This window comes from Euleptes europaea, chromosome 3 (assembly GCF_029931775.1).
Source record: "Euleptes europaea isolate rEulEur1 chromosome 3, rEulEur1.hap1, whole genome shotgun sequence".
In the NCBI taxonomy this organism is placed as follows: domain Eukaryota; kingdom Metazoa; phylum Chordata; class Lepidosauria; order Squamata; family Sphaerodactylidae; genus Euleptes; species Euleptes europaea.
The window spans coordinates 20750134-20773741 of NC_079314.1; the positions used below are offsets into that span (position 1 = coordinate 20750134).

At 45.0% G+C, this 23608-nt stretch overlaps 1 protein-coding gene and 1 non-coding gene across 2 annotated transcripts; one reads left to right on the plus strand and one right to left on the minus strand.

Annotated features, from left to right (window-relative positions):
• The first annotated feature begins 20 nt into the window (after positions 1 to 20).
• Positions 21 to 15044, plus strand: SNRNP40 (small nuclear ribonucleoprotein U5 subunit 40). The gene is made up of 10 exons (XM_056845781.1): positions 21 to 167; positions 2615 to 2744; positions 3822 to 3915; positions 5661 to 5826; positions 6757 to 6879; positions 8116 to 8236; positions 9729 to 9811; positions 10225 to 10286; positions 12385 to 12488; positions 14967 to 15044. Exons 1-10 carry the CDS (start codon positions 21 to 23, stop codon positions 15014 to 15016), a joined length of 1080 nt encoding a protein of 359 aa, XP_056701759.1. The 3' UTR covers positions 15017 to 15044.
• Positions 7910 to 7981, minus strand: TRNAA-UGC (transfer RNA alanine (anticodon UGC)). Its single transcript has one exon. It is a non-coding gene; the product is annotated as a tRNA-Ala (tRNA).
• Positions 15045 to 23608: the final 8564 nt, after the last annotated feature.

The following is a 23608-nucleotide window of genomic DNA, read 5'->3' on the forward strand; positions in this document are numbered from 1 at the left end:
CGCATTCTGAGGGGACAGCGATGATCGACCCGCAGAAACGGAAGGCGCCCGGGCCGGAGATGGCTCTGGTGGCGGCGACATCCGCCGCCAAGAAGCCCCGCCACGAGCTGATATTAGGAGCCGGGCCCGCCGGAGGGCAGCCGCCGCCGGGGGCCTTGCTGCAGACGGTGAGCCCTGCTGGCCCGACCTTCTCCGTGAGGAGTGGAAGCCCTCGCCCGCTTTAGGCCTGGGGCGGGGCGGTAGAGCCTGGCCCCGACTGATAGGGTTGCCAACCTCCAGGTACTGATATAAGGTGGTTGAAATCCAAAGAGAAACTTCTCAGTACACAGCCACCGAACACTGAATATGTACAGTATTAACAATAGTTCACATCCATTTATTACTACAATCCCCCAGGGAAGCGTTTATACATTTGGCAGTAAATACCTTTGCAATAGTAGAAATTTATTGCAATCCTAAATTTCTGCTATTGCAAAGATAATTACTGGGGGATTCCAGTAATAAATGGATGTAAACTATTGTTTAAGCATGCAATTGTATTGGAAATATTGCTAAACAAGTTCCATATTTATACAGAGTTGTAACTATCAGGTTTTTCTGCATATGTTGACGGTTATATAGTATTGCTAGAGCAAACAAATATATTGTTAAAACTGTACATATTCAGTGTTCAGTGGCTGTGTACTGAGAAGTTTTTCTTTGGATTTCAACAATCTCCAGGTACTAGCTGGAGATCTCCCGCTATTAAAACTGATCTCCAGCCGACAGAGATCAGTTCCCCAGGAGAAAATGGCCGCTTTGGCCATTGGGCTCTATGGCATTGAAGCCCCTCCCCAAACCACGCCCTCCTCAGGCTCCGCCCCCCCCCCAACTTCCCGCCGGTAGTGAAGAGGGACCTGGCAACCCTACTGAGTGAGTTGGGCAGTACCGCTTTTGGCTGGAAAACGTCATCTCTTTGAATATTCGTTCACAGACTCATAGAGTTGGAAGGGACCACCAGGGTCATCTAGTCCAACCCCCTGCACAATGCATGAAATTCACAACTACCCCCCCCCACAGCCTCAGTGACCCCCTACTTTGCAGAAAAAGAAAAGTTGTTTTTTTGCCATTTGTGCATGGGAGATTTTGCCTCGGATATGCAGCTCTGTAGAGGCACATTCCCCCCCCCCTTCCAGGTCCTCAAAACTCAAAAATAAACCCCCATTCAGAGTTTTGAGGATTCGGATGGGGAAAATGTGCGATCCAAGGCAAAAAAAAAATCCCATGCATAAATGGCCTTTATACCCTTCTTTACCTTTAAGGAGTCTCAAAGTGGCTTACAATCACCTTCCCTTCTCCCCAACAGACACTTTGTGAGGGAGGTGGGGCTGAGGGAGTTCAGAGAGAACTGTGACTAACCCAAGGTCAACCTGCAGGCTTCATGTGGAGAAGCAGGGAATGGAACCCCGTTCTCCAGATTTGAGTCCACCACTCTTAATCACAGTACCACATGGGGTATGAATGGAAGCAAATAAAATAATGATAAATAAATAGAGTCAGTGAGTTTGACTGCATTTGGACATCATCAAGATTGAGGGCATCCATTACAGAAAACAAATGTCCTCCTTCAGTGTGGCACAGCAGTTGGAATACCAGCCTAGGATCGGGGAGACTTGGGCTCAGATCCCAATACTTTGAAGCTTATTGGGTGACCTTAGGCCGGCCATTCTTTCACAGGGGTTATTGTGAGGGTCAAATGATGGAAAAAGAAGAGTTGGTTTTTATATGCTGACTTTCTCTACCTTTAAGGAGTCTAAAACTGGTTTACAATCACTTTCCTCTCCCAACAGCAGACTTGTGAGATTGGTGGGGCTGAGAGAGTTCGGAGAGAACTGACTAGCCCAAGGTCACCCAGCAGGCTTCATGTGGAGGAGTGGGGAATCAAACCCGGTTCTCAAGCTTAGAGTCCACCGCTCTTAACCACTACACCACGCTGGCTCCCTGCCACTGGAAAACAGCCGCGCAAGGAAGGATAATTTAGATATCTCTTTCCGCCCTTGCTGTGCTGGCGGGGGGTCCTAGATTGTAGCAGCAGTGGTATTGTGGTGTAGTTGCTTCAGTGTCAAGAATAGGATCTGGGAGAGTCAGGTTTGAATCCCCAATTTGATGCAGGAGTTCCTGGTTGATTTTGGGCACGTCCCTCGCTCTCAGACTCATCTACCTCACAGGGTTGTTGTGAGGATAAAATGGAGGAGGGGAGAACGATGTTGTGGGTCCTCATTGGGGAGAAATGCAAGGTATGAATATCTAAATAGTAAATGAGCGTTTCAAAGTGTTAGCTTTTGTTAGTTCTCAAGAAACAGACCTTTCAGAAAGCACATCTGGGCGCAGAGTGTAGGGAGGAGGTAGCTGTGAATTTCCTGCATTGTGCAGGTAATTGGACTAGACACTTGGGGTACCTTCCAGTGGAATGCTTCTATGATAGGACATTTTGGAGTTCATTAATTCATAGGATTGCCACAGGTCAGAAGTGACAGCACCTAAAACATACAAAGTAATTTTCTGGGATCTTTTTAGCACTCAGATACGTGCTTACTTACGTCTTCTTGAATATTTTGCATTTCTTGTGTTCCAGGGTCCACCAAGATGTTCCTCCCTCCAGGCTCCCATAATGTTACTTTCAGGGCATGAAGGTGAAGTGTACTGTTGCAAGTTTCATCCTAATGGAGCCACCTTAGCATCAGCTGGATTTGACCGGCTAATCTGTAAGTTAATTCCTTGAACTCTTTTTTAAACCTAATATTCTTGTATGTGAAACTGCTGTGTTCATGACATGGTGCCTGCTTTCTCATGCATCTGAGTTGGTAGCCTCGCTTAATACAAAGCTGGCCACCGTTTTAACAAGGCAGTGTTTGTTCTATATCAGGAACTTTGCGTCTTGTATCATCCACCTGTGCTAACAGGCACAAAGGAGCAGCTAAAAGAATAAAGAACAGACCTTGTGAGTTGGTTGTGTTCAGTTTGTTATTGCCAAAAAAAAAGCTACAGTGGACACTGTAAGTGTAATCGCTTATTCTATGTAAGACAGTTGTGATTTGGGGGGCTACAAGAGGTGCTTTAGGCTGGAAAGCTGAAAGAATCTCTGGGAGCAAAAGAATCTCAGTAGTTCCAAGGTTGTGGGATAATTTCATTTGCTATGTTCTTTTGTTTCGTTGGGTGTTTATCCTCTACCTTCTTTTCTTTTAATTAAATTTTTATTTTCAAAGCAACATAAAGAACACATACAACATACACTCCTCCTTCATAATCAAGCTCCATATCTGCAGCAAGATCTTCATCAAATATCATATGGAACTGAATCAGTTTATACTGTCTAGTGCTAATCTTTAAATCTTAAAAGTAAATAAGCCTTAACAATGCAAAACAAATATATAAATATATATCCTTTCCCTTCTTGATGGTCTCTTGGGTCGATAAGGGGATCTCTTTTTTCCCTCTGGTCTTCTCCTTCCTTGATCTTGCCTTTTCGTTTATGGCATATGCTGGTATACCAGAGACAGACAGGGCTCTGTGTGCACATGAACATAATATGGTTCCCTTTTGGGGACATTGAGTGTTTTTTCCTGTTATAATTGGTGTAGGAAGGAATATGGCTCAGGTCAGTTACATGGAAAAAATTGCTTTAACTGTTTTAACTTTTCTGAGCATTGCATCGATTTTGAGACTTCCTATGTCATTTATAAAACTTTACATTTGGAAAAGGAGACTTGAGGCATTAAAGGCTTTTCTACGAACCTGCTGTAGTAACTTCAGTATTTTCTCTTGGTGTGACTTGTTTTCAGTACTATGGAATGTGTATGGTGATTGCGATAATTATGCCACCCTGAAAGGACACAGTGGAGCCGTTATGGAGCTGCACTACAACACAGATGGCAGGTTGGTATTGCAAAAAAACCCCAACAAAAATGCAAAACCCAGAGTATCATTTGTCTCATGGGGATTTCTCTCTGCTCTATTTGTTTATCTGGGAACAACTATATGGGCATTCAAGGTTTATCTGGAACTTTGGCTATTGTTGCTCTATTTTCCTAGCCTTTCTTGGCAATGTTTTTTAAACAGGATCCAAAGGAGATCTGGGTAAATAGATTTATGAAGCATGTGTTCCTCACGTTTTTACAGTGACCATCAAGGGAAAAACCAGCATTGCTTCTGCAAAGGGAAGTTCTGCGACAGTTTACAGAGCTGCTGGCCTCCCTGCCCTTCCCTTTCTTTTCCTTCCCTCCCCTTTCCCCATATTGCCTATCCTACCCTTCTTGACCCTTTCCTTGCTGTGCCTTCTGCATCCCTGATACTGTTAGCCCTCCTGGCCTTAGGCCAATGGGCCCCCTGGAGGGGTTTGGTCTTGGAGAATTTCATCGTTGTCAACCTGCTCGGTGTATATTTTATAGGGGATATTGTATTATTTTATTAAGAGAAAATGAGACTATAATTATTTAAAAAAATGGAAATACAACATTACTAAAATACTCATAATACAAATTCTTGAAAAGAAATTAAAACCGTGCTGCTAATATAACTAAATTACCCATAACAGTGAACCAAGCAATACTCTATTTATCTAAAATCTGCATGATTAATACATCACTACCTCTCTGTGTTTTTCACATTGGAGTGTTTTTTCCATCCTTGAAATTGTTAAATTCCAGCGAGCGTTCAGTTCTTCTGTATTTTGGTTGTTGTATTAATATATCAACTTAATTAAAGCATAGGTTTCTTTAACCTTATCAAGCCAATTATTTAAATCAGGGAATTTATTGCTTTTCCTATATCTCGCAAGATTTATAGGGGATATTGTATTGGGGCGCCTTGTACGTTTTAAATTGAGTCTAGTTTTTTAAATTTAATGTGATATGTTTTACTTGATTTATTTATAGTTATGTAATCTTTGTTGGAAGCCATCCTAAGTCCGGCATTGGCTGGGGAAGGCAGGGTATAAATTCAGTAAATCAAGTCAGTCTTTTGGAGTCCTTTGAAAGAATTAAGAAGAATGTGTATAAGGGTAATCTTGTAGGCATATACTTACATTTCCAAAAACCTTTTGACAAGGTCCCTCACCAAAGATTCCTGTGTCAACTGTCATGGGGTAGGTGGACCATCTTATTAAGGATTAAACACATGAAGCTGCCTTATACTGAATCAGACCCTTGGCCTACAACAGGGTGACTACACAGACACAGGCAATGGCCTCCTGCCTTGAAAACCCTATGGGGTCACCATAAGTTGGCTGTGATTTGGCAGCAAAAAAATAAATAAATCAGTAGCATTGGTGGGTCCAGGAGATGTAGATTTACTAGATCCATATTCCTAAAGTTGCCAAGCTTCTGTGGGTTCTGTTCCATGCGCGCCACAATAGTCTCATGGGCTTGCTTGGGGGTATTTTGGAGTGATTGGATCAAGCACTGCAATTGCAGTAGTTTCAAAAGCTGCATCTTTCCTTCACACTTGTTGCTGTCTGCGATACCAAAGCTACTGTGTAAGAAGCTGGTCAGAACCCTGTCCAACAGTGGTGCTGTCTTTTGGTCTCTAGTGAATTGTGCCTTGCCTACTTTATTGCTGAGCACGCACTGATCCTTGTGAAGTACCTGTCTTCAGCACTCCGTCAACGTTCTCTCTTCTCCTAGCATGTTATTCTCTGCCTCAACGGACAAAACAGTAGCAGTGTGGGATAGCGAGACAGGCGAGAGAGTGAAAAGACTCAAAGGGCACACGTCATTTGTGAACTCCTGTTACCCAGCACGCCGTGGGCCTCAGTTGGTCTGCACAGGCAGCGATGATGGAACAGTAAAGGTCAGTGTTGAATAATTTTGCACGAGCGTAAAACTTTCGAAACAAAAGATGGGCGTGTATAGTTACGAAGTGCTTGTTTCTCTCCCCCACCCCCCGACCTGCTCCTTTGTAGTACTAACTTGGGTTAAGCACACAACTTTTCTAGTATTAATGCATACAGGTTGTTGGATTCCAACCTAAATTTTCTAATGGCGCAATGGAAGTTCCCTGGTTCCCTCCTCCAACAGCAGCCTACTGATCTCCATGAAATGTTGATCCTAGTAGATGGGGGACCCTGAGCAATGACGTGGGGAGGAGGGTCTTCAGCAGGAAGGGCCAATTGGCAGAAATTGCTAATTTAGTCTGGTTCCAACTCAAGATTTTTTTTCTCTGTCTTTGGCTGTTGGCAGCACCTTTTTCAAGAGAAGGGGCATGGGCCTTTACCCACCCCCTTTCTCACTTAACACGGGAAGCGAAATGCAAAGACCAAGTGCCTCCTGCGGCTGGTCTTTCATTCAGACACTGCGAGAGAAAAGCAGAAACCCCAGTTGTCCCCTATGAAATACAGAGATTGCCTTTCAGAGCACAGGACCCTCTAGTCGTCCATTCATTCTGTCTTTCTATTTCTTATGAATGGAAGCCAGTTTCCAGTATTCCACCATGCTCAAATGTAGTCATGAACAAAGTCCAGGATTGGCTGATAGTAATGAAAAGACAGTGCCTGATTTTCAGCAGGGTCCCTCTGTAGCTCTTAGCAGTTAAATGACTGCCATTTAACCCTGTGTCCCTGGCCGGTTTTTCCTAATGTATTCATTAATGTAGGAATATTCAGATTCTGGTGACAATTACAAGTTATTGTTACTGTGTTTTTCTTAAAAATTTGTTCCTGACTTTTCTGTTAATTCCTTCTTTATGCTTTCTTTTCCCCTCCCCCCTTTGTTTCCCCCTCAGCTGTGGGACATCAGGAAAAAAGCTGCTGTTCAGACCTTTCAAAATACTTATCAAGTCTTAGCTGTCACTTTCAACGATACAAGCGACCAGATAATATCTGGAGGCATAGACAATGATATCAAGGTAACTTCAGAGGGTACACATGAAGCTGCCTCTACTGAATCAGGCCCTTAGTCCATCCAAGCCAGTACTCAGACCGGCAGTGGCTCTCCAGGGTCTCAGGCAGGGGTCTTTCACATCACCTGCTTGCCTAGTCCCTTTAACTGGACATGCCAGGAATTGAACCTGGGACTTTCTGCATGCCGAGAAGATGCTCTGCCACTGAGCCACAGCCCCTCCTCTCTACTGCCATGTTGGTCTGCAGTAGAATAGCTAGATTCGAGTCCAGTATCACCTTAGAGACTTTTGGGGTATAAGGTTTTGAGAGTCAAAACTCCCTTTGTCAGGTAACCTGATGTTTGTCATAGGGAGTCCCCTAATGATTTAAATCGCTTTTTTCCCTCTGAATTCCTGTACTAAAAACAGATTGGTTTTAAAGTGCCTAAATGCTTACTTGCCCCTGCTGTTCTTAGAAAGCTATCGCCAGAGAGAATAATGAAAATACGGCAAAAGTACGGCGGCTTTCTTGTTTTCTTTGAGAAAAGGAAGCTGGATGTGGCTGTGAGTGGGCAGTTTCAGGAACATGGAATAAACATGAGAAACATGTCCACCTGCAAAACATGCATGTCCACCTGCAAAAGTGGGAGGCACAGTGAGGCTGTGTTGTGGTAACAATTCAATTTGGCTCTGAGGTTTATCTTCTCCGGTACCTGCCATTGGCCGAGTACTTTGTCAGGCACGCTGTGTGCTGCCGTTGTAAAGACGCCTTTGCGGAAAGGACGTCAGGGCAATCTCACCCTCTCTTTCTTGTCTGACGTACTGCTAGGCTTGTGATGGCTGTTTTTTTCAAGCCCAGTGTTAGTAATCCGTGGCAAAGTGCCCTGAAGGCCTGACGTGCCGCCGTGCTGTTTGGCACACGAACACATGAAGCTGCCTTATACTGAATCAGACCCTTAGTCCATCCAAGTCAGTATTGTCTACTCAGACTGGCAGTGGCTCTCCAGGGTCTCAGGCAGAGGTCTTTCACATCACCTACTTGCCTAATCCCTTTAACTGGAGATGCCAGGGATTGAACCTGGGACCTTCTGCATGCAAAGCAGATGCTCTGCCACTGAGCCACAGCCCCTCCACAAACCTTGCTCTGTGTGTGAAATAGATACTGACATTTTCAGCAGTATAAATAATTGCTTCTTGTGCAGATTTGGTTTGCTCTCTTTTAACGGAGTAGTTAACTGTAGCGATGTTCCTGTGTACTTAAAGGTGTGGGACCTTCGGCAGAACAAGCTAACCTATACGATGAGAGGACATGCTGACTCTGTGACCGGGCTCAGTCTGAGTTCAGAAGGCTCGTATTTGCTTTCCAATGCAATGGACAATACAGGTGATTTATTTTTCTGTTCAAATGGAAGGTGCATATAGCAAGGAGGCTGTCTTCAGAAGCTTCTAGTGAATAGTCAGCAAATTGGGGCGTTTGAGGGGAAATTAACTGAGCGCCTTAGGCTTTTGGTAGTTGCATATTCAAACCCCAAGAGTGCCGCCTGACACGACGCATCAGAATTAGAAGCTTGCAGGAATAGAATTACCTGGATAGATCAAATCAATATATGAATTTCACTGCTTGCCCACCCACTGCTTTTTTTGATCTTCATCGCCCTCTTAGGTCTTCATGTTGCAGTTACTTTAGACTTCAAACATAAGGCCCGCAGGCCGGATCCGGCCCCTTGAGAGCTCTTATCCAGCCTGCAAGCCAGCTGAGGCAGCCACCCTTTCCGCTCTCGATCTGGGCTGGCGAGGCACGGCACGGCCCAACCAAGTGACATTTATGTCCTCTCCAGCCCTCGTAACAATTGAGTTTGACACCCCCTGCTTTAGCCCCTGCAACTGGCAGTATTCCCCACCCTGTCTCTTGACCTGTTTCTTGGCCCTCCAAAACATTCCACACTTCCTTTCTTTTAATGCTTTGCTGTTTCCTCGGTCCGCTGTCCCGTTAGCTGCTTCTTGCCTCATTGCCCAGGCCCCTTCCCTCAAGTCGTGTTCAGGGTTTGTCTTTTTTGTCTAGTTCCCCTCTTGCAAGTTCTTTCTGCAGCTTCCTTGTCTCTGGGATTCCTGACCTTCAGCTTCCCTCTTGCTTCTTTTGCAGTCCTCTGTTTGAGTTTTATCCTAGCCAAGATGACAGTGTTCCCTTGCCGCACACAAGCTGGACTGCACGTTAGTCCGGCTCTGGTCAGCTGAACATCCCATGACTTATCAGCTCAGCTAAATCATTATCTGCGGCTGCCATATTCGTAGTACTGTGTAGATACCAAGTCCTTCAGTTGTTTGCAAGCTCTGTTGCAAAAGCCAAAGGGAATTTGCATGTTGAGATTTGTGGGCATGTAGTCTAGAGATACCACCAGTGGTCAGAAAATATCTGGCATCGTAGACTTTGAGATATATGTTGCCTATCAAACGTTAGGCTAGCCAATTCAGGCTAAATCAGTTCATTTGTGCATGTCTTTGAGTTGGAACTCCTAGCTCTAAAATGCTCATCAAACTCCCTTCAAAACAGTCATGTGGGATGATCGCTGTTTGTTTAAAAAAAAAAAAGCAGCCAAATAAACCAAAGGATTGACTTGAATTTTCTGCTCCTTGAGAGTGGTCTTGTAGACTTTAAGTTAGTACCCCCTTTTTATGGGCTTTGTGGGTTAAGTTATCCTCGTAACAAGGTAAGATCCTGGAAATTGGTGAGGGGCAATAATCCAGCAGTTGTAACTTGTGACTAGATGCATTAAATAAGAATTCTAGCAGCTCACCGAATGTTACCCCTCCTGTACTCCTAATTAATACCCTGTAGTTAAAGCTACACTTAACTGCCATTGTGTGCCCTGTTACAGTTCGCATCTGGGATGTCCGGCCCTTCGCCCCTAAAGAGAGATGCGTCAAGATCCTTCAAGGGAACGTGCATAATTTCGAAAAGGTGAGCGCGGTTGCCTGCTGCAGCGCTCCTTGTTTATGGGTGGCAGCTGAGAATTAATTCATCCGTAAATGGCTTTTAAAATTTCAAAACCCTTTAATAAGCGCGGCACCTAAGATGAATGTATGAGGCAGAATTCCAATTAAAGCTGCTGCAACTGGATTTTTCCCCCCTCTGAGTGCGGCTCTAATTGTCTATAAATTAAGTGTCTTGACATTCACAATCTATTCCTTGTAAGATTACAAGATACTGGATATTTTGGGCAATAAAAAGCAGTATAACTGCAGGCGAAGCTTCCAGAGGAAAAAACATTGTTGCAGCTTTCTTGATACCGAAAGCTGCGGTGACTGTATTTCAAACCAAATGAGGAAATGGAGACTGTCTCGGGACTGACACTGTGCTCTCTCGTTCATCAGAATCTTCTGCGATGCTCTTGGTCACCAGATGGAAGCAAAATAGCAGCCGGGTCAGCAGACAGGTAAAAATAAATACTTTTTTTGTGTTTTTATTTATTTGTTTAATTTATACCCAGCGCCCTCTCCCCCACAGGGGACTCGGGGCGGCTAGCAACATTTTAAAATACAATAAATACAAATAAAACGGAAGCAATAAATAGGACAGTAAACCCAATTAAAATGTCAGCTTGGAAGATAATGCAACAATTAAAGGAAGACCTCTATACTAAATATATAACCAACAAAGTCAGTATAGGATGCCAAAAAAGGAACTGTGAATGTCTTATATTCAGACAATGTTTTCATATATAACACTGACACTGTGATAATAATACAATAATAGCCAAGTAGTCCAAAATACAAAACTAGCAGATAGTGTCCAAAGATGATAACACAAACACAATCGACTGAATCTGTCCCAAATTCAGCTGTGCTGAGAACTGTGCTGAGAAATTGCCTTGAATCTGAACATTGCCTTGCATAGTAACAATCTCCACCCAAGGAAGAATTTGGGACAGATTCAGTTGATAGTGTCCAAAGACGTTAGCACAAACACAGTCTGCTAGTTTTGTATTTAGGACTACTTGGCTATTGTGTTATTATCACAATGTCAGTGTTATATATGAAAATATTGTTAGAATATAAGACATTCTCCGTTCCTTTTTTGCCGTCCTATACTGACTTTGTTAGCTTGGAAGATGAAACAACTGGTCAGCTTTCCAGTTTGTAACTTTAGCCAAAGACCGCATGATACAAAGCAGCCTTACATTCCCTGCGGAATGCTTAAAGGTCCCGCGGGGCACGGACTTCCGTGGGGAGCTGATTCCAGAGGGTTGGGGCAACCACTGGAAGTGCTCTTACCCTGGTGGTTGGCCAGCGGGCACTTTGTGGGCAAGACAGCTGTAGACGGCCCTGTGATGATGATCGATCTGGGCGAGGCGGTCCCGCAGGTAGGCTGGTCGCAGACCGTTTTGGGCTTTATAGGTAAAGACCAGCTCTTTGACATTTGCACCAGAAGCTGGTGCAGGAGCCGAAGTACTGATGTTACGTCTGCAGACTGGGGCCCTGTCTTCTTGAAAAACCACGAGCTACTTTTAAACACAGGCAATGCCCGGGCCATCCGATCTCATCAGATCTCGGAAGCGAAGCAGGGCTGGTCCTGGACGGGGGACCACTGAAGAAGTCCAGGGTTGCTACCCAGACAATGGCTAAAACCACCTCGGTTAGTCTCTCGTGGTGATCCCTGGTGGGGTTTTCAAGGCAAGTCAGCTGCAACTTGACAGCAAAAATAAAGCTTGCAATAGCCCTGGAAGATAAACACAGCATGGCATGCATACAGATGACTTTTACAGACCCCATTATAAGGTGCATTTGGGAATCCCGTCTTCCTTGTATAATAATACTTTAGATATTAATGCCGTACGTGTTGCTCATAACCAGTAAAAAAAAATCTTCAGCAACATGCAAAATTCATCTATAAATGTGTTGGAGAGTAACAAAAAGCTATTATAGGAAGAGGGAAAGAATATTTTCGTGCCCCAGAACATAACTGTTAATATGTTCTCTGCCAAGCCCTTTGTAGCAACTTGGCTAGAAATGTGTGTGTGTACGTGTGTTCCTTCACCCGAGTTTGTAAGCATCATTCAAGTTGGAAAGAGGGACCCTTCCTGCTCAGCCGATTGGTTCCGTCACCAGAGTTATTTAACCGGCCAAATTAAAACTGCTCTTCTGAGACTAATACGTTTGTCGAAAGGGAAGCTTAATTGCAAAAGCGCCTTCCCTGGCCATGATGCATGAACTGTGGGGGAACGGGAAAGAGCAGAGGGAGAGTGCGATTTACAGATCTACCCTGTCCCTGGACAGAGTCGCTCCACGGATCCAGCCAGCGCCGTGTGCGTCTCTGCCCTCTTTGGAAATGCACCTTTTGCGTTCTTCCTGCTCAAGGGCACCTTGGCCCAGGCGACCCATTACTTGGTAGTCAGGCTGTTCTTTCTCAGGAAGTTGCCTCGTGCTGAGCCTAGCCGTTGGTCTGGTGGTTGGCTGGGTCTGGTGGGAGTTGCCTCTCAGCCCTGAGTTTCGCCGCTGGAAGGCTTTCACTCACGCCGGGCACCTTTTTTGCAGGTTCGTTTACGTGTGGGATACAACCTCCAGAAGAATCCTCTACAAGCTGCCGGGCCATGCCGGTTCAATAAACGAAGTGGCTTTTCATCCAGAGGAACCAATCAGTACGTTGTTTTTTTTTTAAATCATTCACACTCTGCTTTTCCACACATGTGGGGACCCAAATAAGCTTAAAGCTAGCATGGTGTGGTGGTTAAGAGCAGTGGACTCCAATCTGGAGAACTACGTTTGATTAAACGCTTAGGGCTCTTTAGCGTGGAAAGAAGGCGGTTAAGGGGAGACATGATAGCGGTCTATAAAATTATGGAGAGAGTGGACAGGGAAAAGCTTTTCTCCCTCTTTCATAATACTAGAAAGTGGGGTCATCTGCTGAAGCTGGAGGATGAGAGATTCAAAACAGATAAAAGAAAGTGTTTCTTCACACAACGTATAGTTAAATTGTGGAACTCCCTGCCCCAGGATGTGGCGATGGCTGCCAACTTGGAAGGCTTTAAGAGGGGAGTGGACATGTTCACGGAGGAGAGGGGTATTCAAGGCTACTAGTAAAAATGAATACTAGTTACGATGATGCATACCTCTTCTCTCCAGGATCAGAAGAGCATGCCTATTAGGTGCTGTGGAACACAGGCAGGACAATGCTGCTGCAATCGTCTTGTTTGTGGGCTTCCTAGAGGCACCTGGTTGGCCACTGTGTGAACGGACTGCTGGACTTGATGGACCTTTGTCTGATTCAGCATGGCCTTATGTTCATACGTTCTGCTGAGTTCAGTTGCTTGATCATTGCCAAGCAATGAGAACCTCGGTTCTCTTGATGTGCACAGATGCACTTCATGTGTACTATTCAGTCCATGGCCATCCTTTGCTTTTCTGCAGAATGCAGTTCTATCCATATTTACTTAAACCTGAGTCCCTTTGAGTTCAACAAGGCTTACTCTCAAGTTAAACGTGTGTAGGACTGGTCAAAGAAGGCTGGTATTACCAACTTTGTCCCTGTTCTCTCCCCCATGGACTTCTTCACGATCCTGGAAAGCTTTTGCGCTTCGAGGCACAAATCTAAATCTGAATGTTGGGGTGGGGTGTTGATGAATTGGAGTGGTCTGCTTAATCGCCTCTCTTCCTTTGCGGTTTGGAATAAGACACTTTATTGAAATTGTACCCTCTAGTGGGAATGTTGCTAAGAACATTTGTTTTGCAAAGAAGGTCTTAGTGTTGAAAAATATACATTAGCGTTTATAGAACTGACGAAGATAGTGAAATGATCTGCATTGCAGCTTGAGTGGGGAAAATACTGGTAATTCTTTTGGATTTTGTAGGGGCATTTTGTCATCACCTTTGGATGGGACTGATTTTTCATTTAGATCAAGATAGGTAGGTTTGTTAGTCTGCCTGTAGCAATAGAAAAGAACAAGAGTCCAGTAGCACCTTAAAGAGTAACAAAATGTCTGACAGGGTATGAGCTTTGGTGAGTCACAGCTCACTTCTTCAGATACTTAATCTGGACTGGAATCAAAGGCCACAGCCTTAATTCTTTCCTCCTGCCCCACCTTCCCTAACTCAAAGGCTACCCCAGAGCAGATATTTGCCCTCACTACCAGTACATTTTCCCCCATGGGGCAAACAGGAGTTCCAGGGAAGGACAGAAAAATGAGGACAGAAAAATGGTGCCACGTCTGTGAAGAAAGTTAATATTCAACACACTCTTCTTAGCCCTGATATGAACTGGGGAGGGGGTTAACTTGGCTGAAGAAGTGAGCTGTAACCCACGAAAGATCAAACTCTGCCAGAAATGTTGTTAGTCTTTAAGGTGCTACTGGACTCTTGCTCTTTTCTACTGATTTTTCATTTGTTTTTGTTCTGCCCTTGAAGGAATTCAAGGTGACATACATGATCTCAGAGATCGAAGTCAGGATTGAACTCAAGTCATGAGCAGAGCTTGGACTGCAGTAGTGCAGCTTACTACTCTGCGCTTTTCACACCTGTATTTTACCTGCTTTTTATTCCCCTTCCCTTATTGAGAGTAACCCGTGATTCTTCCCTTCTTCTTTCCCCTCTTTGACTGGTTCCCCCATTATCTTTGACTGAAACCCCTATCATTGTTATACGGTTTAAGGGCACCATTGGAATTTTAGTAGATATTGAGGATTTTCAGTTGCAAATGATGTGATTGTAATTGTTGTTGGAGTTTGCTGTGAGCTGCCCTGAGCCTGCCTTGGTTGTGAAAGGGTGGGGTAGAATTCGAAAGAATGAATAAGTAAGATCAAGGCAAGAGTGCTAAAAACAGAATAACGATAACTAAGAGCCAGCATAGTGTAGTGGTTAAGAGAGGTGGTTTGGAGCGGTAAAGTCTGATCTGGAGAATCAGATTTGATTCCCCACTCTTCCACATGAAGCCAGCTGGGTGACCTTGGGCTAGTCACACTCTCAGCCCCACCTACCTCTCAGGGTGTCTGTTGTGGGGAGAGGAAGGGAAGGTGATTGTAAGCCGGTTTGGTTCTTAAGTGGTAGAGGAAGTCTGCATATAAAAACCATCTTTTCTAAGCTTTCAGGTTTTTTGAAAACATGTTTCTGTTTCTTCCCATCAGTTCTATCGGCATCTAGTGACAAAAGGCTGTATATGGGAGAAATCCAGTGAGCAGTGACGATCATGGTGGCTAATGCTGTGGATGTGGAGAACTGGAGAGCTTCCGAACCAATTTGAATTGCTCTGTGTACGGTAGCGGAAGATGAAGAGACTGCAAGAAAAAAACCTCCTATACAGAGTTAACCCGCTGCCTTGAGCTGCTCCCTCGTCGACCGTGCTGTGGAAAAGACAAACGGCTTGCAGCCTGAGAATTGCCAGGGTTTACAAGATGGACTTGTACGGATTTCCCATTTCAACTGGGAAGCATGCTTTGGGGTCCCTACCCAAATTACCCAACAAGTACAAAATGTTTTAATATTGTAGGCTTCCCACCAGGTCGATTTGTCTTTGTTTTTTTATGTATAAGGGGGGGGAGGAGAAATGAAATCTTTTACAAAAAGAGTTGTAGATAGAATTTGTGTTATTTTTGTACAGCTTTTTGTACTGGAGTGGGGCGGGGGGAGATGTTACATAAAAGTATATGAAATGGATGATGATCATACAAAGGATAACATCTGCGCAGCGTGGCAGAGATGCTACTGGGGCGCCTCCAAAGAGGTTTGGAGGCAGCTGTGTGCAGAAAAAAGGACTCTTACCCACAGAAATAATAATTTTGGGGGGGAAGCCTCGTAGATTAAAGCAATGCTGCGCCAGCAAAAACCTGGCGAAGCTCCATGCCCCCGGGAACACCCCCCTGGACGACACATGAAGGTGCCTTATACTTGGTCCCATCAAAGTCACTATTGTCTACTCAGACTGGCAGTGACTCTCCAGGGTCTCAGGCAGGGGTCTTTCACATCACCTACTTGCCTGGTCCCTTTAACTGGAGATGACGGGGATTGAACCTGGGACCTTCTGCAGGCCAAGCAGATGCTCTTCCACTGAGCCACAGCCCCTGCTGTGGCACTTGCGCCGTTGGGACACCAGCAGGAGGCTGAGCCGGCATCCCAGGGCAGCGCAGGGCGTCCGGCATGAGCGCCCCAGTGCCAGTGTCTGTGCCCCAATGCTGGCGTCCGTGCCACTCTTGGCAGCGCAAATGTCCCGGGTGCCGGCGCAAGTGGCCTGGATGCCAGCGTGGGCTCTTGTGCGCCTCCTGTGGACTTTCCCCCCTCAGCTCAGGAATTAGCTGTTAAAGGGTATACAAATGGGAATCTGCTACAGGGCAACAGTACATCCCTGATACTGCATGAAAGATCTGAAACTAGAGCTCTAAAGGATGAGCTGCAAAGCACCTGTTTGGGTAATATTGATTTAACTCATGCATTTTGGCTCCTGTCCTCTCAGCTGTTATGATGGTTCACAATAATAACTACAAACATACACATAAAAGTGAAATGGACACTCAAGCCTGAAAAAATGGCACAACTTTAAGTAGTGTAAATAATCAATAAAAATGAAGTCAACAGGCCACAGAAGAGCCGTAACAGCCCCAGAGGGAAACAGGCCCGACCCAGATGGCTTAGGCTAGCCTGATCTCAGAAGCTAAGCGGGGTCAGCCCTGGCTAATAGTTGAATGGGTGACCACCAAAGAAATCCAGGATTGCGACACAGAGGCAGGCAATGGCAAACCACCTCTGTTTGTCTTTTGCCTTGCAAACCCTACAGGGTCGCTATAAGTGGCTGCCCCTTGGCGACAGGTGCCAGGGCAGTGGAATGCAAAATGCCCGGGAAGAAAAGGTGCTGAAAATGTGACCTGCCCGGAAACAGGTTCAGAGGTGCCCCGCAATTCGGGCTGCGCCAGAGAAAGCTCTGTTCTTCATAACCACTCAGTTCTGTTGCTGAAAATGCTGGAAATACAGGGCCGAGTCTCCAACCGAGAGCTCAAGAGACGAATTGGCAGCCAGCGTAGTTCTTTTTAATAGAGAAGCTCACGTCCAAAAGTGAATGTGCCTCACTCAAGTAATGATTCACAGGCGCACTGTGGGAGGACGGCGCTCCATCGTATTTCTGTGTCTCTTGCTCACGGAACATTACGCGGTCCCCATATAAGAGATGAATCAATTTTAGCAGGGGGAACAATCTATTTCTTCAATTGGCTTTTAAGGGTAAGAAGCTTTTTTGTTTTTCGAAGACGCTTAGACTTTGGCGGAGCGAGGAGCTCTTCTGCGTTGAGAAGAGAGAGGAAGATATATAGATGTCTATTTGCGATGCCCAAAGCCTGTTTTTGAGAATATGAAGTGTGTTGTTGTGGCCAAGAGATACAGATGAAATGTTAGTGGAGTTGCAAAAAAAAAAAAGTAGCCGCTACCAATTTTCCCTCCAATAAGATGGAATAACAAAGCCCTAAGAGAGAAGCTTGAGTTGAAATGTTGGCAGCGTTCATGCCATTAGCTTCAGTGTGTTAAATGAGCTCTTCCTACTTGCTGGCTTAGTTGACGAGGAGTTACGAAACGTTCATGAACATTCCAAGCGTTCAGATGTTTAAGTCACTCTTGACAAACAAATGCCAGGTGGGGATATGCACTTTTAGCGGGGAAGGATAGGAACGGGAGTAGGTAGACTTACCAACATGTTGGTTGGCTGTTAGCGTATGAAGGTTGAGTGTATATGCGCCAGAACAGTGAGTGAATAGTGTTTATGGATGAGTATGGCATGGAGAAGAGAGAATGAAGGGGGAGTCTAGATGGACATACAGCCATGAATATATACAGCTGTCCCTTTATCCCATTATCATGTAATGTGTCTGAGCTTTACCAAAAAGCAGAATGAGGCCAGCTACAGCCAAGGCAGAGTCCCCATATGTGCAAGGAACGACCCAGGTATATAAAAAAAACCTGATTTTGTTAATTTACAAATGTTAATTGTATCCTTCCATCTCTGCGAACCCCAGCTTATTTTAGCAACCTAACAGTCCCTTGTTACCGCATAGCTTTTACGCTCGCTCGCTCAAATGCCGCTCCTTCAGCAGTGTTAAATGGAAGATACGATAACTTACCTTATTCAGATAGACTTTGTCCATGTAATCTGAAGAGAGTTGACGCACCTTTTCATAAGATTTTGGAATGTCCCCAATACAATTCTTATCGCAATCAATGGATTACCCCTATTTAATCAAATTACCTGCCACCATAACAAAAGATAAAATAGTCCCCATTTTGCTGGTAGATAGAGATCCAAGAACAACACTGGCGGTGGGCAAGTATCTCTCCACCATATTTCCCTTTAAGAAAGAAAGGCTCCCCATTTACTGCTCGAGACCTTTGGCTCATGGGAGCTTGAAAAAGGAAAGAGCAAATGTTAATTTCGTTCTCTTACAAAGAGGGGGGCACAGCCTAATGAAGGTAGAATATGCTGCAGAAGGGTAGACTTTTGAGAACAGCTGAAAGTTGGGGGTGAAGCAAAATCAAGCTGTTTTCAAATTGTTCCCACCTCCTTCCCTGGAGGTTTTTAAGAAGAGGTTAGATGGCCATCTGTCAGCAATGCTGATTCTATGACCTTAGGCAGTTAATGAGAGGGAGGGCATCTTGGCCATCTTCTGGCCATGGAGTAGGGGGTCACTGGGTGTGTGTGTGTGGGAGGCTGTGAAATTCCTGCATTGTTGATGACCCTGGTGGTCTCTTCCAACTCTATGATTCTACACCTGCAACTCCTTGCAGGACTCGTAGTGAAAAGTCAGTGCTCTGTCCCTTGGCGGCTGGGGGATACTGTTTCTCTCCTTTAACCAGGACCACAAATGATGCAAACAAGATTCACCGGACAGTGGCATTCCTGCCTCGCCCCTGAACAGGCAAAAAACCTGGCCCGCTGATGTTGCACAGACCACCCCCAAACCTAGATGTGCAATACCTTTTGAAGTGTTTGGTGAGCATCGTCTTAGCGTGGCTTTGATTACTGTGTTGCAGAGGCATCATATAAATATTTTAAATGGATTTTAAATAAATAGTATCTACTGAACTCTTGAGTCTCCTGTCAAGGGATGGGCAAGCTGTCCATGCTCTAAATCTTCCACTTCCGACTGGAGGGTTTGGAAGATGGCCTAGCACTAAAAGCAGTTGGCACGAACTCTCTCCAATAGATTTATTTAGATAATTCTACCCCAACTTTTCTCCCCACTGGGGACCCAAAGGTGCTCACTGCTTGGTCTTCCCCTCTTCCATGTTGTCCTCGCAACAACCACCCTGAGAGGTAGATTAAGCAGAGAAAGAGTGATTGGCCCAAGGTTTCCTAGGGAGTTTCCATGTCAAAGTGAGGATTCGAAACTGGGTCTCCCAGTTCCAACCTAGCACTTGCCACTACATGACGTAGTAGAAGTACAAGCCAAAGCTTGGGTGGTAATCAGGATCCACGTCATCAGGTAGAGAAATCTTATTTTCAGATTCTAATTCTTTTTTTAAGGGGTTGACTCACCTTTCCTATCACAAAAAGCTTAAGACTCTTTGGTTTAGACCAAAAATGATTAAGTAGGGACTTCTTAGGAGCCTTGTGATGCAGAGTGGTAAGCTGCAGTACTGAAGTCAAAGCTCTGCTCACGACCTGAGTTTGATCCTGAAAGGTTTCAGGTAGCCGGCTCCAGGTTGACTCAGCCTTCCATCCTTCCGAGGTTGGTAAAATGAGTCCCCAGTTTGCTGGGGGTAAAGTGTAGACGACTGGGGAAGGCAATGGCAAACCACCCCGTCAACAAACGTAAACGTTGGGATGTGACGCCACCCCATGAGTCAGTAATGACCTGGTGCTTGCACAGGGGACTCCCTTTAGGGACTTCCTAGAGATTTATAAAACCATCCATGGCGTGGAGAGGTGGGTATAGGGAGCCGTTTCTCCCTATCCACCAATACTAGAACTCAGGGGCACCCAACAAAGTTGATGGGCAGTGGGTTCAGGAAGGAAATTGTAAAGCACTATTTCCTATAGGAGAGCCAGCGTGGTGTAGTGGTTAAGAGTGGTGGTTTGGAGCGGTGGACTCTGATCTGGGGAACCGGGTTTCATTACCCACTCCTCCACATGAGCGGCGGACACTAATCTGGTTAACTGGGTTGGTTTCCCCACTCCTGTGAAGCCAGCTGGGTGACCCTGGGCTAGTCACAGTTCTCTGAGAGCTCTCAGCCCCACCTACAACAGGGTGTCTGTTGTAGGGTGAGGAAGGGAAGGGAATTGTAAGCCAATTTGATTCTTCCTTAAGTGGTAGAGAAAGCCGGCATTTAAAACCCGACTCTTCTTCTTCTTAACAAGTAATAAAATAGAGCAATTGGCAGACTCACATGGCTACCCATCGTGATCTATCAACAAGTAATGAAATGGTGGAATTCGCTGCCAGTGGATGTAATGATGGCCACAAGCATAGATGATTTTAAGAATGGATTAGATTCACTGAGGATAGGCCACTGAGGGCTACAGGCCATGTTGACTACAGGCCATGGTGACTATTTCCAGAGGCAGCAAACCTCTGAATATCATTCTAAGGAGGCAGCATTAGGGAAAGGTCTAGGCCCTTTTTGTTGGCCCTCCCAGGCAATTGCTTGGCCACTGTATGGGACAGAATGCTGAACTAAATGGTTGTAAGCTGCTCTGAGCTGGACCAAGGAGTGGCTGTGGCTCAGTGGTAGAGCATCCGCTCGGCATGCAGAAGGTCCCAGGTTCAATCCCCGGCATCTCCAGTTTAAAGGGACCAGGCAAGTAGGTGATGTGAAAGACCAAGGGTCTGATTCAATATAAGGCAGCTTCATGTGTTCGTGTGACCTAGTCTGGATGAACAGCCTAAAAATCCAATAAAGTAAAATAGAAACTAAGTGGACCACTAGCCTGATCCAGCAGGGTTCTTTTTGTGTCCCACTTTACCATGTACATCCAGGATAGCTGTATTGGAGTTCAGAAGGAGAGGGATTTTAATTGACACTTTATTCTAAGGAAGTCGTCTTGTTTGGGGGCTTCCTAGAGGCACCTGGTTGGCCACTGTGTGAACAGATTGCTGGACTTGCTGGACCTTGGTCCGATCCAGCAGGGCCTTTCTTTTGTTCCTGTGAGATCACCAAGGAAGTCCTGGATTGCTAGGCAAAGGCAGGAGAAAATTCACATGAAACTAAAAATTATTTATTTAAAACATTTTAATGTCACCTTTCCACCCAAACTAGGGCTGGCAAGGTGGCAAACCATCAAAAATATTAAAATATATAGATAGAAAGATAAATAGATTCAAGCATACCTCGGAAATATTGCGGGCTCGGTTCCAATAAAGCGAATGTTGCAATAAAGCGAGTTTCATGAATTTTTTGGTTTCCAAGTGCATATAAAAGTTATGTTTACACTACACTGTAGTCCATTAAGTGTGCAATAGCATTATGTCTTAAAAATATACTGTAATAATAATGGAAAAGCTTGAAATATTGCAAGAATTACCAAAATGTGACACAGCGACACGAAGTGAGCACATGCTGTTGGAAAAATGGTAACAATAGACTTGTTCAAAAACACAATATCTGCAAAGCGCAATAAGGCAAAGTTTGATAAAACGAGGTATGCCTGTATGCACACACACACACACACACACACACTCACAATGTAAACATAAAAGGGAAGGACTGTCGGTGAGGGAACACCAAACAAACCATTTAAGTCTTCACCCACCAGTGAAAGACAATGATAGAGGAGAACGAATGAATCACCCAGAATTTTCCTTCCACAGACAAGGAAGTCCTTTCTCAGGTGGCAACCCATCGAGCCTAGGGTTGCCAGGCCCCTCTTCGCCACCGGCGGGAGGTTTTTGGGGGGAACCTGGGGAGGGGAGGGACGTCAATGCCATAGAGACCAATTGCTATGGCAGCCATTTTCTCCAGGTGAGCTGATCTCTATCGGCTAGAGATCAGTTGTAATACCTGGGGATCTCCAGCTAGTACCTGGAGGTTAAAACAAACCTCATGCTTAAGTAGGAGATTTAACAAACAACAAGCACTGATGGCACACAACTTATATAATTATATAGGTACAATCCCATACAATATATAACAATATACAGAAAAACTAATTGGTCCTGAGAAAATCTGTAAAATTTACAGAAAGCATGATGTTGTGCTAAATGGCGATGCGGCTCCAGTTGAAGTGGAGATGAGGCGGCGCTCCGAGAAGGTAAGTGGAAAACCCGGACAGGAGTTCCGTGGCGCGAGACACAGAAAAACATGTGTCAACGCGAACAATGGTACAAAGTTCATCTGAGTAAGCCGCAATTATGGTATAATTTTACTTCATCCCGAGATGGGAGACCGGTAAAACCCATTTCGCCATGGCTTTGTCCATCGGGGAAGTATGGTATAGCGAGAGATGACTATCTCTATAATAACAAAATACAATTGTAATGGGACATAAGAATACTTATCACTAATCTTATCAAAGATAATATTAAGAAAAGAAAACCTGGAGGTTGCCAACCCTAATCTAGCCCTAGATATCAGGGGTGCCTGAAGCAGGACTCCTGAAGATGACCTTAGTGGATGGGAAGAATTGTAGTTTTAGTTTGCACAACCAAGGAACCAAACTGAAATGGGGACTGGGGGACAGAAGGGCAAGGATGAGCCATTCAAAGCCCATCTCCAAATTGCAGCAGTGTGCAAGAGTCCAATGAGGATATCTTGTCTTTTCCCCGTCAGAAAAATCCTAGCAGGAAATGAGCAACCGCTGCCCCCAACCAGTGGTGAGCGGCAGGTGGTCTAAAAACGCCCACTGTGATTCCACACTAATAGATAAGAAGGCAGTGAAATCTGCTTGATCTTTATCAAAAGTGACAGTGTCACGCAAATATGCTGAAGCATTGTTTCTGTAGGGGAGATTTTCACGTCAGCAAGGCATGCCAGTCGTTAAAGGAAACACTCAGGATGCCTGTATTGCTTTTAATAACAATTTTTAATAAATTGCTTTGTTATTAATATATCTACTTATAGCAATGTGGGATGCTCCCGCCCGTAGTGTGAATCAACAAATCCACAGATTGTTATCCATTTTATTCTCACAACAACCCTGTGAAGTAGGTTAGAGTGTGTAACTTGCCCAAATCACTCAGCAAGTTTCCAAGGCAGAGTGCAAATTTGAACCTGGGTCTCCTATATCCAGCATGGTATAGTGGTTAGGAGAGGTGGATTTTAATCTGGAGAACTGGATTTGATTCCCCACTCCTCCACATGAGTGGCGGACTCTAATCTGGTGAACGGGGTTGGTTTCCCCACTCCTCCACAAGAAGCCAGCTGGGTGACCGTGGGCTAGTCACAGCTCTCTTAGAGCTCTCTCAGCCTCACGTACCTCACAAAGTGTCTGTTGTTGGGAGGGGAAGGGAAGGCGATTGTAAGCCAGTTTGAGTCTCCTTAAAAATTAGAGGAAGTCAGCATATAAAAACCAATTCTTCTACTTCTAGGCTGGATACTCTAATCACTGCACCACACCAACTCTCTATTTCTTTCATTTATGCCCCATCCTTCTCCCCAAAACAGCTGACGCATTTCTCCCCTCCGTTTTACCCTTACAATAGCCCTGTGAAGTTTTTTTAAAAAGAAAAATTAATGAAAGGATGCTGTGTTGGTTTGCGTATCAGATAGGTAGGGTTGCCAGGTCCCTTTTCGCCACCAGTGGGAGGTTTTTGAGGCGGACCCTGAGGAGGGTGGGGTTTAGAGAGGGGAGGGACTT